The sequence below is a fragment of the Eremomyces bilateralis genome, assembly GCF_010015585.1.
Source record: "Eremomyces bilateralis CBS 781.70 unplaced genomic scaffold P152scaffold_3, whole genome shotgun sequence".
NCBI lineage: Eukaryota > Fungi > Ascomycota > Dothideomycetes > Eremomycetales > Eremomycetaceae > Eremomyces > Eremomyces bilateralis.
The window spans coordinates 1,769,329-1,783,424 of record NW_022985069.1 but is presented as its reverse complement, the minus strand read 5'-3'; the positions used below and the strand labels follow the sequence as shown (position 1 = coordinate 1,783,424).

The 14,096-nt window shown below is 50.6% G+C and overlaps 8 protein-coding genes across 8 annotated transcripts; 5 read left to right on the top strand and 3 right to left on the bottom strand.

The window, feature by feature from the left end:
- Positions 1-373: 373 nt before the first annotated feature.
- Positions 374-2,868, top strand: P152DRAFT_471315 (PalH-domain-containing protein; the record flags this gene model as incomplete). The annotated part of the gene is made up of 2 exons (XM_033681051.1): positions 374-397; positions 505-2,868. The coding sequence occupies 2 exons, from the start codon at positions 374-376 to the stop codon at positions 2,866-2,868; spliced, it is 2,388 nt and encodes a 795-aa protein (XP_033537582.1).
- Positions 2,869-3,835: 967 nt separating this feature from the next.
- On the bottom strand, positions 3,836-4,545 carry P152DRAFT_446943 (60S ribosomal protein L11; the record flags this gene model as incomplete). The annotated part of the gene is made up of 4 exons (XM_033677956.1): positions 3,836-3,962; positions 4,032-4,281; positions 4,343-4,505; positions 4,543-4,545. 4 exons carry the CDS (start codon positions 4,543-4,545, stop codon positions 3,836-3,838), a joined length of 543 nt encoding a protein of 180 aa, XP_033537581.1.
- Positions 4,546-4,907: 362 nt separating this feature from the next.
- On the top strand, positions 4,908-6,208 carry P152DRAFT_430418 (Sm-like ribonucleo protein). The gene is made up of 6 exons (XM_033677390.1): positions 4,908-4,975; positions 5,038-5,046; positions 5,100-5,171; positions 5,227-5,626; positions 5,683-5,739; positions 5,786-6,208. Exons 1-6 carry the CDS (start codon positions 4,946-4,948, stop codon positions 5,854-5,856), a joined length of 639 nt encoding a protein of 212 aa, XP_033537580.1. The 5' UTR covers positions 4,908-4,945; the 3' UTR covers positions 5,857-6,208.
- Positions 6,209-6,462: 254 nt separating this feature from the next.
- Positions 6,463-7,139, top strand: P152DRAFT_464628 (UPF0041 domain protein; the record flags this gene model as incomplete). The annotated part of the gene is made up of 4 exons (XM_033680577.1): positions 6,463-6,538; positions 6,642-6,714; positions 6,828-6,986; positions 7,040-7,139. 4 exons carry the CDS (start codon positions 6,463-6,465, stop codon positions 7,137-7,139), a joined length of 408 nt encoding a protein of 135 aa, XP_033537579.1.
- Positions 7,140-7,155: 16 nt separating this feature from the next.
- On the bottom strand, positions 7,156-7,964 carry P152DRAFT_430414 (ribosomal protein L38e). The gene is made up of 3 exons (XM_033677389.1): positions 7,876-7,964; positions 7,679-7,807; positions 7,156-7,598 (listed from the first exon to the last, which is right to left on the bottom strand). Exons 1-3 carry the CDS (start codon positions 7,937-7,939, stop codon positions 7,549-7,551), a joined length of 243 nt encoding a protein of 80 aa, XP_033537578.1. The 5' UTR covers positions 7,940-7,964; the 3' UTR covers positions 7,156-7,548.
- A 315-nt stretch (positions 7,965-8,279) lies between these two features.
- P152DRAFT_202717 (uncharacterized protein) lies at positions 8,280-9,134 on the top strand. The gene is made up of 5 exons (XM_033674352.1): positions 8,280-8,400; positions 8,469-8,481; positions 8,536-8,622; positions 8,794-8,840; positions 8,893-9,134. Exons 1-5 carry the CDS (start codon positions 8,365-8,367, stop codon positions 8,980-8,982), a joined length of 273 nt encoding a protein of 90 aa, XP_033537577.1. The 5' UTR covers positions 8,280-8,364; the 3' UTR covers positions 8,983-9,134.
- Positions 9,135-10,208: 1,074 nt separating this feature from the next.
- Positions 10,209-10,946, bottom strand: P152DRAFT_384129 (HET-domain-containing protein; the record flags this gene model as incomplete). The annotated part of the gene is made up of 1 exon (XM_033675795.1): positions 10,209-10,946. A coding segment is annotated over one exon (738 nt), but the record flags the coding sequence as incomplete, so codon positions are not given.
- Positions 10,947-11,219: 273 nt separating this feature from the next.
- Positions 11,220-13,189, top strand: P152DRAFT_505669 (uncharacterized protein; the record flags this gene model as incomplete). The annotated part of the gene is made up of 2 exons (XM_033682448.1): positions 11,220-12,288; positions 12,516-13,189. Exons 1-2 carry the CDS (start codon positions 11,388-11,390, stop codon positions 13,187-13,189), a joined length of 1,575 nt encoding a protein of 524 aa, XP_033537575.1. The 5' UTR covers positions 11,220-11,387.
- Between the last annotated feature and the right edge of the window lie 907 nt (positions 13,190-14,096).

The window sequence follows — 14,096 nt, the reverse complement described above, 5'->3', positions numbered from 1 at the left end:
TTTGAAGCTTCTCTCGCGTCTTGGCACCTTCACATCTTGGCGTCTTGTCTCCTCTCCGCCCGCCACTCCACAATACTAGACTCCAGTCCCCATCCGTTCACTTCGCCACTACTAAGTTCTGCACCACTATCGCTACTGTTCATGTTGGAGTGTTGCGTACAATAAGAACTTCCGTCCAAGTCCTCTACTATATACGACAAGCACCAGGATATTCTATATTCTACGCTTGCCCTCCGCTTCACCATGCTACTCATTCCACTTCGCTGCTGACCATCGGCCTTGTCGAACCTCGACCGGCCACTTCGCCATGCGCCCGTGGATCGAGCGCAACCATGTCGAGCCACGCCAAATGCTTTCCTCCGAGACGGCCACGATGTCGGACGGGTCGAACGATATAGTGAGTGAAACCGCCCCTGCCCAGTGTCGGCACCAAGGAAGCCAATTCGCCGCTCCTAGTCGCGACATTATGGCATGCCATCCGCTAATCGGCGCCTTTCTATGCAGAGCTGCACCCCTATCCCAATTCTAGTCGACGGTCTGATTGTCTTGAATCCGACCTCGACAATCACAATACCTGCGGGTGTGCTATTTACTCCAGATTGCACCTCGTCGCCCATCGTAGATCCTAATAGCGTTGCCGTGTCAGGGATATCGAACGCTCGCGAGCCGTTTCATGCTTCGGTCATCCCCCAGACATACGCGACTGCTGCCGCGACGGTCATTGCCTGGATGCTCGTGGTGATGCTTCTCATCACTCCACGGACCTTTTTTGCCAATGGGGCAACTCCATTTACCGGGTTGTTGGGACGGCGTGGCATGATCAGTGGTGCAACCGGTGGCGCATCCGTCATCGGTGTTGGCTCTAGACCTTGGCTTCAAAAGGTTGCGGCGCTAACGGTTGCCGTGTCGCTGTCGATCGCCACCGCGGATACGTTCAAAGTTGCCAGCCGGCAATACGACACGGGGTTTATGGACGCGGCGGCGCTGCGGGACCAGGTGGTGGATAGCACCGAAATTAAGGTATCCCGAGTTGTGTCGGATATCTTCCTCTGGCTTGCACAGGTCCAAACGCTCATCCGACTCTTTCCTCGCCATAAAGAGAAGGTTTTGATCAAGTGGATTGGGTTTGCGCTCATTCTTTTGGACGGTACCTTTTCTTGTCTCAATACCTTTATGGGCAACCCTGTTGGACGGCCTCGTCGCTTCGTGGATGCCATTCCCGCCTTAACTTATCTTTTCCAGCTGGCCCTTAGCATGCTCTACGCAGCATGGGTCATCTACTATTCGATCACGAAGCGGAGATACGCCTTCTATCATTCCATGATGTGGAATATCTCCGTTGTCGCCCTCCTCTCAATTGTTGCGATCCTTACTCCAGTCGTGTTCTTCATCACGGATATCTCGGACGCCACGGTGGCCGGATGGGGCGATTATTTCCGTTGGGTTGGCGCAGCAGCCGCTAGTGTCATCGTTTGGGAATGGGTTGAACGCATTGAAGCGTTAGAAAGGGAAGACAAAAAAGACGGGATTCTGGGACGAGAGGTGTTCGATGGTGACGAGATGTTGGACGTCACCGCTTCCGAAGAAATAAACTGGCCGCAAAATCGATACGAACGAGCAGAATCGAAGAAGAAGAATGGAGGGAACGGTGGCTCGAGAATGGCTTCCTCCACCGGGGCCTCTAGAAATCGATTTGGCCAGTGGAATGAACTTTCTCACAGATTTAGGAGACCTTCTTTCTGGCCGCACATTTCACCACCCGCAAACAGTTCATCAGAAGATGCGACCCAAATCACCCCACCTAAAGAATCATACAACCCCGCCGTTCCGGCTCGTACTCGAGTTCCTAGAACTGACCAAACAGAGACGCTGCCGCCTCAAACATCTGCATCGCCTGTCAGTCGCTCAGACGCGACGAGCGCTGCAAGCACAGTCTACGCAGTTCGATACCATACTATCTCACCCCTGGATCGTCACCGCCCACTAAACCCCTCAAGACCACCGGTTCACCCCTCCACAAGCCAATCTTTCCCTGACCCTGAAGAGGGCGACCTTGAAAAGGCGCACGTTGAGCCGCAAGAGGGCGTCGATCAGTCCCCTCACCGCCCGCAAAACCGCAGTGGGTGGCAGATTGTTACAGAAGCGTTCAGGCGGAAACGTAACCTTCCACCTGCTGAGATCGCAACTGGACAGGTGATTGATCCCATTCAGTTGAGCAAAGAGATTCCGGCTCCTCGGCTAGCAGTCCCAAGTCACAACTATTCCGTCTGGGACGTAAAAGGGAGACTTGGAGCGTTTGCTGCCGAGCAGGGCGAGAAGCTACGAGACCGCAGAGACCGAAGACAAGATAATATGCTCCTTCCGGTCATGATTATACCGGTACAGCCAAAAGGGAGTCGCGCATGGAGCCCGGAGACTATTCAACCACCCCTCCCTACCACGGAATCCGGAAATCCAAACGGCCCGTCACCAGCTGATGCAGTCGAACATGGTTCTCAAACCCCTGCTATTCCTATCCATCCTTCCACGCCGCCTCTACCAACTACGGACTCTTTACATCACGAACCGCTCCCATCCTCGGGGAATACGAACCCAAGACATACCCCGAATATCCTAAACGGCACTCCGGCGATGCCGTCTTCACCCTCTCCCCCGAATTCTGCCTACAACCAAGAACAGCGATCTCTATCCCCAATGCACCTCACGTCTCCACACCCTTTACCATCGACCGTCGGGTTACCACATCCCCAGCCTTCGACACTTCAGAGCGTGGACGAAGAAGGTGAATACGAGACGCTGAGTCGAGTGCCACAACTCCAGACAGGTGCACCAGGAGGCGGTAGAGGCGATCGGGTGCAAGATTCGTGACGCAAGCCTCATACTTGGCAGTCTTGGTTGTATCGTTTAGCATTTTGCAGGCGTCTTTGGGTATCTAGGCACAGAATGGGTGGGTTGGCAAAACTTTGGATCGTCCGGTGCGACTGGATCCTGGCGTAGGAGTGGTCTGTGAGCGATTTTATTGGAAATGGGCGACTTTGATTTACTATGTTACATCTGTCCACTATGAGCGAATCTGGATATGGATATGCCGTTATGATGATTTGGTTGAGCGAAGATTTGATACGACGGGCTAGGTCTACGAGGATCTCTTACACTATGGATCAAATCGAATACCTGTATATTCCCATACTCGTTTTTCATGTTAAACGCGAAGTGTCTACATTTAGACTACATTTTCATGAAAGGGGTGTACGGCGTACACTCCGTAGAAGGGCAGGGCTCCACAGGTTCAAAGGCGGAATTATGGAAATCATGCCAGTGAGAACGACGGTGGCAATAGCGGAGTCTAATCCAGGCTTTAGGTATATCCGGCTGATGAACATACCTATCATATTGAGGAATACCCACAACGTGCATACCGTTAGGATTAGCCAGAGAAATGGAAGAGAGATCAAAGTCGTCTCTCTAGGTACGAGCATCACGTTCAAGTTTGCATCCAGGTTTAGCCGTACCCGGAATTGCCGCAACTCGCACTTTCAAGATGCAACAGGTAGGCTATATCAGGTACACGATATCACGATGGCACCGGGCGAGCACCCAGTAAAGTGTGGACGGGGATATAACAGCAACACGTCAATGGTTAAGCGGTCAATCACGAACGTGAAGCCTCCATTGATCTTTGGTATGCTATGTTATGCTCCTTTTGATAGGCCATGGCATGACCGCAAGGTCGCGCAATAATTCGAACGTACAATATCCGTGAATATCGATCCTCTTACGCCATTCATGCGATGCCCTTAAAACATCTTCCCTTCCCGTGCGCTCAGGAGCTCGCTCATCGGACAATGGCTTCGAATCGGTTCTTGAACCACTTGACGGTGTCGGTGCGGGCAACGCGGTGGTTGGATCCGATTCGGGACTTGCAGCGGCGTCGCTTGGCAACACGTTCGCCAGGTCGGGTCCTGCAATGTCATTAGCCACACGCCGAAAATATGGCAGACGAATGCCGGGAAAATGGAGAATCGACATACATGCAGCAGAAGAAATCCATGCCGTAGATACCGATGGACGGGTCATACTTGATGCCCAGATCGATGTGTTCGCTGATGCCGAAGCCGAAGTTGCCGGTCTCGGAGAAGTTGCGCTTCCTCAACTCATATTCCTTGACTTTGAGGCCACGCTCGAGGATCTCCTCAGCCTTGGGTCCACGGACGGTGACGTGCACGGCAATCTTCTCGTTTCTCCGGATGCCGAAGGTACGGACGGTGTATCGTGCCTTGCCTGCGCCAGCGAGTCAGCATCCATCTCTAAGTTTCAGTGTCGCGGTCAGAGTGGTGCATACTGTAGACGGGGGTTTGACCGCTCAGCTGCTCAAGCACTTTGGCAGCTCTGGTCAATCTGTCACCAGATTCGCCGACGGAGATGTTGAGGACGAGTTTCTGGATGCGCAACTCCCGCATGGGGTTGCTGGACTTGTCTTCGGCCTGTTCGGAGGGAGTGAGCAACTGGAATTGGTCATGAGCACCGGTTGAGTCGACTTACCATTTCGTATCACTGCGGATCGTCGAAGACCGGGATTTTAGGCAGCGTGGTGATGGTGGAGGGAGGATTATTGGAAGTCGAGTGGGTGGAGGATTCGATTGAGGTGAGAGACGTGAGAAGTTCGAAAGTGTGTGGTGGTGCGGGTTCGCTTGGTCGTCCCAATCGGGTTTAGCACGCTGCAGGGGACCTCCGCCAGAAATTCGGAGCTTCATCCACATCTTCACATCCACTCCAGCAAGAGCGACCAGACCGCGCCTATCGGATTCATTGCAACCACCTTCTCGATCGCGCATTACATCAGAGCTGCTTTGTCTGCACTTTATCTCTCTCCTCAAATCGTCACACTCGTGTGTTCTAAAACAATCTACTACGCAAGCCGCCTTCGGGCGCATATCGAATCAATATGGCATCTGCGAATCGCCAAGGGCGGATGGTAAGGCAGCCCTTCATCTAGCACTTCAATTTGTACATATAGACTAACATCATATCGTGTAGCAAAACTACGTAAATTACCCCGAACTTTCAGTCATCACCTAGACCAACGCTCACAATTTTAGATCAACTACCGGATGCGCGCAACACTTAATGACGGACGACAACTGGCGGGTCAAATGCTCGCATTTGACAAGGTATGACTTTCGGTCAGGTATACGCCGCGTCCTGCTCTCAGCTAACACTGAGTAGCATATGAACCTTGTTCTGGCCGACACCGAAGAATTCCGACGAGTGAAAAGGAAGCCTCAGAAATCCGCGCCTGGCTCGAGCACCGATCTTGTCGAGCAAGAAGAAAAACGTGCATTGGGTCTCACCATTGTACGGGGAACGAATGTCATATCACTTACCGTCGAAGGCCCGCCACCCGCCGACCCTTCAGCACGATTGGGAGGCGGAGTTCCTACCGGCGCTGGCGCGACGTTGGCAGCGGGACCCGGAATCAGCAAACCGGCTGGGAGGGGGTTGCCAGTCGGCTTAACAGGCCCTGCCGCGCTGGGTGGCCCGCCTGTTGGGTTCCCACCGGGTGCATCACCGTTCCCTGGGCCGCCACCAGGCTTTGCCGGTCGTGGTGGGCCTCCGGGAGCTCCTCGTACGTTTTAACCCCTTGGATTTGCCGTACGAATATCTACTGACACTCCCTCTCAGCATTTGCACCGCCCGGTTTTGGTGGTCCTGGCGGTCCTGGCGGTCCTGGCGGTCCTCGTAAGTGTCGCTCAATCTTTCTTTCGTTCCCCGCTAACTTTCCAAGCCGGCTTCCCACCTCCAGGATTCCAGCCTCCTGGTCAAGGCCGAGGATTCCCTCCTGGGATGGGACGATAGTTGGTAATGCTGGGAATCAATCTCATAGCAGTTCAGAGAAACCTGAGCCCCGCCGGCTCGAAGATCCATGTCCATGCGATGGAAGACTATCCTGTTTGGGTGCATAACGGCTCTTCAGGCCTTCATTACGACTATCTAATGTATGTGCACTGCCTAAATCCAGGAGTTTCACTTGATCGAACACTGCATCTCAGCTGGATGATGTGCATCCTTTACTGGTTGAGTTGGCAATGGGAGAGTGGCTCGGCAAAGGGGGATCGGTCATAAGGGTGGAGTATACAAGGAAACCATTGATTTAGCGAATAAAATCAGGCACTGAGTTACTCGGTATTCTCCCTCCGTATCTTTGCACACTCGTAACTCGTATACTGTACATTTCCTAGGTGGTACGGAATACTTCGTGTAGGTAGATCAACTGCACGTGACTTGTCTGACTCGGACTTACGATCCCTGCCGGTGTTCCGCACCCAGAGAGAGTCCGACTCCGTATGCATTCATCTTGATCAATTGGATATTCGGATCCCCAACAGCCCTCAATCCCCATTACTCCTCCGTTGAAACGGCACGACTTTCATAAACCGTCCTTCTTCTCGGCCGCTCGGAATCATGGCGATGGCAGCAGTCAAAGTGCTGAATTCGCGGATACGATCCAATCCATATCTTGACTATGTCTGCTCAACCCGTAAGTGTCGAGTCATTGGGCATCTCTCTGTCGCCGTTGAGGCATTCACTAAGATCGGAGAGTATACCAATTGACACGGAAAGCTAACTGAGGCCTGTGATAGATTTCTGGGGCCCCGCTTCCAACTTCGGTATCCCTCTAGCAGCCATTGTCGACTTCAAGAAAGATCCCGAGATGTACGTTCGACCTATCGCAACACTCCTCCACCATTTGCCATAGCAGATTGGAATCGGATAATCCGATCAACACTGGTTGTACTCAGCAGGACGCTAACAGGCCGAATTTATAGTATCTCTGGGAGAATGACGGTTGCCCTCACAATATACTCTGCCGTTTTCGCGAGATATGCGATGGCAGTGCAGCCGAAGAATTACCTTCTGTTCGGCTGTCATGTCATCAATTTCACCTCACAAGCCTTCCAAGGATTCCGATACTACAACTATTGGCAGTGAGTCACTCGAACCACAATGCGGAAGGGATTGGGCTAACACATGAACTCAGTATGGGTGGTCGGGAGCAGACTATGAAAGATCAGGCAGCTCAACCGATACATGCTGCTGCAGAGAAGATTAAGGAGGCGGCGGACAAGTCGACAAGATGATATGGGAAGGGGATGAGTTGGACGACCAGTCGGTCAAGCCCTGAAGCGGATCAGTGATCATATATACCTCATTGTGCTTCCAGGAGATAGCGACGATTCTTCTAGTCAAGATGATATATATTGACTTAGACAAGAAGTGAACGAGGGGAAGAGGTCAAATCATGGTCGAAGCTTCACAGGGATATCACACACATTGTATTGCGTATTGACCAGGATTGGACGGCTTTTGACATGACAAATGCTAGTTGGTATAATCCGTTCCGTTTTGACCTTTAACTACAAGGGAATGCTCATTATGTATTGAACATCCAGGCCAAGCCATGATAGGAACCATAACTCCATGATCCGCATTCCTCCGTCTCAGCACGCCCTTGACGTCCATGATTCGTTCATCGGAAATGTAGCACGCCTATTTCTTGCTCTTCTTCTTGTCCGCGGGGACATCGATGACATCGAAACCTGTGGAGGATTCCTATTAGTATCTACGGGTTGACGGTGCAAGGGGTTGGTTCGATATGGAACTCGGGGGTGGTTCGTACTTGGGGGCAGGCTCTTCTTCAGCTTCTCGGCCTTCTCATCGTCCTTCATGGAGAGGGTGTAGAGGTATCGCTGGCATCGGACCTTGAATTTGATTTGATTGCTCTTCGTGTTCTTCTTTACCCGCGCAACTGTGATTCCATAATGTTATTAATCGTCCTCGTCGGCATGAAAAAGGTGGAGATGGAGGGCGACCAACCTTTGGCATCCTTGCGCTGGCAAATCTCCAGGAACTGCTTGATATCTGAGACTTCGGACGGCATTTTGACCACGGTTGGAGATGTGAGAAGGTATGTGATCAATTGCGACGCTTATGAAGGTGGTGAGGTGGAGGTTTGTGTGGTGAAAATCGCTTGGATGGATTGACGAATTGCGAATTGGAACCGAAGTGTGGCGCAGTGTGGGACAGCGATCCGAAATGACAGGGATTATGATGATCTGATAAGATCTTCGAATTCCTCTTCTCTCGTTCCCATACTGGTTTGGTACAGGTACGTACCGGAGCATGACGACGCACTCTCTCCCTCTCATACATCTTTCGCCATTCAGAGCACTAAACCATCAAAAGGACAGTCTGTCCTCATCCGATAGTAAATAACGAGTTAACGACGCATCTTAAACATCTCGCTGGGCTATTCTTTCAACACATTTGAATATTACGGAGGAGCTCTTCTGTCCAACACTAATCATGCCGACGCTTCTTGACCGCGCATTGCAATCTCGAGTATGTTTCCTATATCCATCTAAACTCCAACCTCTCTGCAAGACCTAAACTTACATATCGCGTCCTAGGGTGCTCTGTTGAGTGAGTGGCGATCTTCCAAGTCCACTTACAAGGGTTACCGACTTACTCTCATAGCTTTTTCGGGCATCATCACAGCTGTGGCAGCTTTCACGATCTTGGGTGGATCGAGTATCTTCCCACCCGAATCGGATCCAACGGGCGGTGGGTTCCCTGCCATTCCTGAATGGCTGAAAGGATATCCTGCTATAGCAGTATTCACGTTTCTTGGCACTCTCGGGGGTGTCTGGCTTCATGAATCGGTCTCCCCAAGCCCAAGTGCCTCAATCCTCTCGCGCAATTGACGAGATCGCTTTCTAACGTGGAGAAACACAGACCCCAATGATTGGACCGAAACGGATCTTAAGAGATGGTTAAACAACGTATGTGTCTTAATTGGCATAATTGAACTCGGATTTTAATCGTCTGCAACAGAGAAACCTAAAGCCCAATGACAAAGCCTCTCGCGAGGAACTCATCGAGCGGGTGAGGGCAAATATGAGACCGGCTACTCGGCCTTCTTAAGCGTCTGTCGAGATTCGTCCTTATTGGGCAAATCCAACGATACAGAAAGTGCTCTCCAAGCCGCTCATGCGTTGCTTACTCCACTTCACATGTAGTCGTATGGCGAGGTTCGAGCGGATCAATTGTCGGGGACTTGATTGCACGATCTCGAGCACCACTCTATCTTTCAAGGCTTATTGCGGCTCATGTCTCTCCTTTATTGGAATGTATTTTAACATCTAAAGCATGGTCTTTTTTTCAACTTAGCAGCAAGTCCTCGTAATCAGTCATCATGCAGCTATCCATCAATTGCATGCGTCTCTCCGTGTTAAATCTTGCATGTGCTTTCCGCAGACGCGGAAGTGATGAATTCAAGAAATTTTTTCTGTAGTGCCCTCAGTCTCCCGTGCTGCAACATATACAACGGTAGCGGCCATGAAATTAGGCCACACAATTTCCTTCTTGATCTTCACAACAATTTCAAGATTCGGCTTAGGAAGGGCCAACGTCAAACGGTCACTTATCCCGTCGCCACCCTTCTTTACCATGTCTGAAACGGATTCAAGACCTCGAGTTGGGTGGCGCTTATCGGCCAGTTGAATGGACCCCTGAAGCGAACCTCGGTGGTTCTCTAATATGAGAACAAACGCAACTTCCTGGCCGTTCTGGAAAGTAATCATTGGATCCTGAAGGAGGAAGGATTCGCTCTCAGAGTGAGATAGCGGTCCACGAGATGGAGTACTCGCAACAAATCCCCTTTTCCTAAGCCCCTCCCACCGCAGAATGCAAGAATTCGACTCCAGGTTACTGCGGTTGAAGTCTTCCACATGTTCCTGAGAACTTGGAATATCGTGTTGTTGGACATATATATGCTTGATTTTCGGCATCCGTTTCCACCAATTCGGCAGCGGTACAGAGACCAGCTCGTTTGGCAGGCTACGAACAAACTGCTCCGGGGGCTCATTCAAGATGATCCAGATTCCTAGTGCTAGACGATGGTCCTTGTTCTCGTCGTGACAATCCAAGACGGCCAAGTATGTAGGTATATCATCAGGAATCCCCGGTGCGCTACGTTTGTAGCAAGGTAGACAAAGCTTTAGGCCTTTGTTAGTGGATTCGAACGTCACCCGCTTTTTTAGATCTTGGTACATTGCACTCCCTCGCGCAATCGTACCGGACCCTTCGAATTGAACGGGTGCATGTGCGAGAACCCCACTTCCGGAATAATATTGTGCGGTCAAGACATCGCGTCGCCACGCGAAAATGGACTGATCATCACTTTGGCGCATTATCTCTTCCTGCAACCGACGAAAGGACCGCGTACCCTCGCCATAGAGCATAGGCATAGTAATGCCAAAGATACCCATGAGGCAATATGCGATATCCTCGACCCTGGTGGTCCGTCTTCTGGATGCCCAGGACATGCGTTGCGCGACGCTATAATTTCCTATTTTCTCCCCAAGCAGCACAGGTTCCGGTATCCCAGTTATTTGAGAAATGGTAGCTCTCAGACTAGATTTGGTCCCAATCTCTTTCCATTCTCTAGAATAGAATACAAGAGTCGAAGGTGCGATCAATTCTTGCAAAGTCCAACCGCGGAGAAACCATTTGCTGTTACGGATGTCTGGTTGAACCAGGGTATTCGAGCTCGCGCAATACTGAACATCTGAGAGGAACGCATAGCAAACGCTCGATTTCTGATACCATCGATACATGGAGTTGATGGCTTCGGAGAGCTCAGAGCTGGATGTCTTGTCGATGCAACAAGTGTCGATCCAGATGTATTCGAAGCCATCTTGCGCTGCAAGGTCCGCTGCCTTCTGCAGCTTCTCGTAGCCTAATTTGCTCTTCACTGGGCCATCTGGACAAAGCGCCTCCTGGAATGTAACTTCATCCTGCTCCCAGGTATGTGATAGGATCGCATATGCAGGAATGGATGCGGGGAAGAAGTGAATCTCGAGCGAATGGGTATGCAGGAGTCGCATCTCGGATGTGACCCGCAAGAGGGAGGTAGGTGTCCGATGCCATGGACATTAAAATCCGGTTCACGATCAAGCGGGAGTTAATGACACCATGCTTCAATTGTATAGCACGTTCGATGTCCGAGTAGGAAACTCTCGAGATCCGAGAATGGTGGTTACACGAAGCTCTGAGCTTTGATCACAACATGCATGGTGATCGGACAGGGCGGAGCACTCTGCGCCAACTCATTTCTCCACTCGACTCCAGCCCCTCGACTTCTGTACGATACAAATTACAACCTAACTGCTCTGAGTTAATTACTGAGGCGATCATACTATCGTTTACACAAAGTTTTGACGTTTTAATGCCACCATGTCATAGGTGTTTTATAAATTCGATCCCATTCTCGGTGGGCATTTACGGAATGAAGCCTCAGGCCATCGAAGGGGGACGGCTTGCGCACAATGGATGAATTAACTGCGAAACCGCATCGCGTTGCGCGCGCATGTAACGCCTGCAAGCTTCGTAAAGTTAAATGCAATGGAGACGTAGAGAGATGCCAACAATGCTCTCATCTGAACCTCAAATGCATATACTCCGACATCAAAGCAAAGCCGCGATCAAAGACTCTGCGAAGGGGCAGTGTGATCAGCGCATACAAGCAAGAGACCAGCATCCAACAAACGTCCCCTTCATTACAGCCGGCTACCTCTACCATTCTGAAAGCAGCGTCGGCGAGTCCGGTTAGTCCTGCATCGGCTGCATTCACACCATCGACTGTGCCATCAACTTCATCCTCGGACCCTTCAGCCCATTCTCCTTCGACGCATTCACAAACCGCAGTCGCTCCATTAGCACCATGTACACAATGGGACACCCCCTTCTTCTTCGGTCTGGTCCCCGACTACCTGACCGCAGTATATCCTGTCCATCCAATATTGTCGGAACCTGAAGTGCGGGATACAATCGCGAAGATGAGCACAAGTCGTGAATATGCTGCATTCTGTCATGCGTATGCTGCTGTCACAATCAATCTTGCTCAAAGATCTCCTTTGGACGAGTCTCCGGCCGTGTCAGAGAGGATTGTTGCTCTGGTTAACCATGCTATCAGGATCAAACCTCCAATGGAACTGGACCATCATGCAACAGTCCACAAGGTACTCACGTGCATTTTCTTGGAGATCTGCCTCCTAAGTGTTCAGAAGATGGACCTTGCATTCTTCTACCAGCGAGAAGCCGCAACGCTGTTACATATGATGCGCATTGAGAATGATGATATTGTGGCGAAAATGAGTTTGTCAGAAAGAGCAAGGAAACAAAGATTGTATTGGGAGGTCTTTATCCACGAACGATTCATAGCAATAGGTGAGAGTCCTCTCATTAGTGTCCCATTGTTGAGTAGTCCGCCCATAAATGAGATATTGATGTATTTTAAGGTTCAGGGCAATGAAAGAAGACCATGCATTGGTACACTCTACATCGGGGATCACCTTTATAGCAAAAATCTGCTTAAAGTGGTGTGGGCAGGAAAAGAGTATCGACAGAATAGAACGACATGGCTCACAAGAGAAGATTTACTGATCATGCGGCAGTTGACTACCGTCCCACGGTGCTCACCGAGCTTCGGAATCTTCCAGAATATGATAGCTCTCTACCTCAGGGTGTAAATGAAGGCTTCATTCAAATCATCAAGATATTCCGGCTCTTGGATTCCGACTTCCTCCGATACTGGCAAGACTCGCGCTCCATCGTCAATGGAGTATGGTTTGACCAAAAGCACCGGGAGTTGGATGACGACTTGCGCGATTCCGAACGCGATAGCCATGTTCTCAGTCCAATGCAGCAAGCCGACCTCATAATTACGCGACAGTGGCTTAGAACCCTATTGTGGCAGTTAGCCATGAGCAAATGTTTGCTCAGTCTTTCCCCGGAGCCTTCCCGAAGCTATATGAGCCTAGAAATGCCAGTGATGCTCAGTCAACAGCTGCGCATATTCGTGTCCAGCATGGATCCCAAGGCCATCGGTATTCACGGCACGGGAATATTCCGCAAGCTATTCGAGATCTGCGATACAATTGCGGACGTGATTATCCATGTCCCTGCCCCGACGCATCAGGAGTCCGACCAAAGACTCGATGACTTCCTCTTTCTCACTCGGTTTCTGTTTACCTTCCCGAACACCAAGCCAATTCAAAGACAAATCTTGCAAAGGAAATTGGACACATTGAAGGAATTACACCCTAAGTGCATATATCCTCCTCCTTGAAAGGACTCAGCCTTCCTCGTTAGGATGAAGACCTAGTGGTGCGAATTGTACCCCAACCCGGGTTAAACCTCTCCTCAAGGAAGACCCAAGCGCTTGCTTATGTACCCATCCTCTAGCTTAGCAGCTTGTTCTTTAAAGCCCGCAGTTGACAATGGTAATTACGCAGACATCAACGAGACTGCTCGACACCTATGTCATCTAAGTTCTATGAGGGTTGCCTTGGACTGAACTGGACTATATTCACCTCAAGACCCTTTGGCGCCACCATATCTGGTTCACACCGCAATGAACACGCTGGATATGCCTAGGAAGGCTACGGGTGAGGTATAGGTCTATATCTCAGTCAATCGAAGAATAGCAATTCCACTAGCTTCGACGAGACATCTAGCAATGTTGGGTGCCGCCGTTGCGGATGCGCTTTTCACTAGGAATATGTCGAACTAAATATGTTGTTAAGGACGCTCTTCTTTGAAGTAGCTCTTTGGATGAGGCAGAAGATGCAAATGTCTGGTAGCGCGATGAGAGCTGCATTGTTCAACATCGTTCGGTATTCCTCTTCTGTCAGTTGCATTAGGGACACATTTATATTCCAAGGAGAACGTTGCTTGCATGCACTCGTTGAGTTGTTCCGGTTGGCATCTGCTCTTGCGGCAGTCTCTAAACGGGCAACCCCCAACTCTCCGAGGTTGTCAAATCAAATAGCATATGCGAACGTTGGGACGGGCGGCCCTGATTATAAGCCTTATCTATCAGATGCTTTCCGAGGAAGACCAGCAGTTTCATCAACGGCGTGTATTGGTGCAGTTACCCCAATGGACCAGACGAACGATGAGGACATTGGGAAAGATGGGAGATGGGGATAGGGTTGATGACCTTGTGCAGATGAACGGCCAGCTCCGTCCTGCGA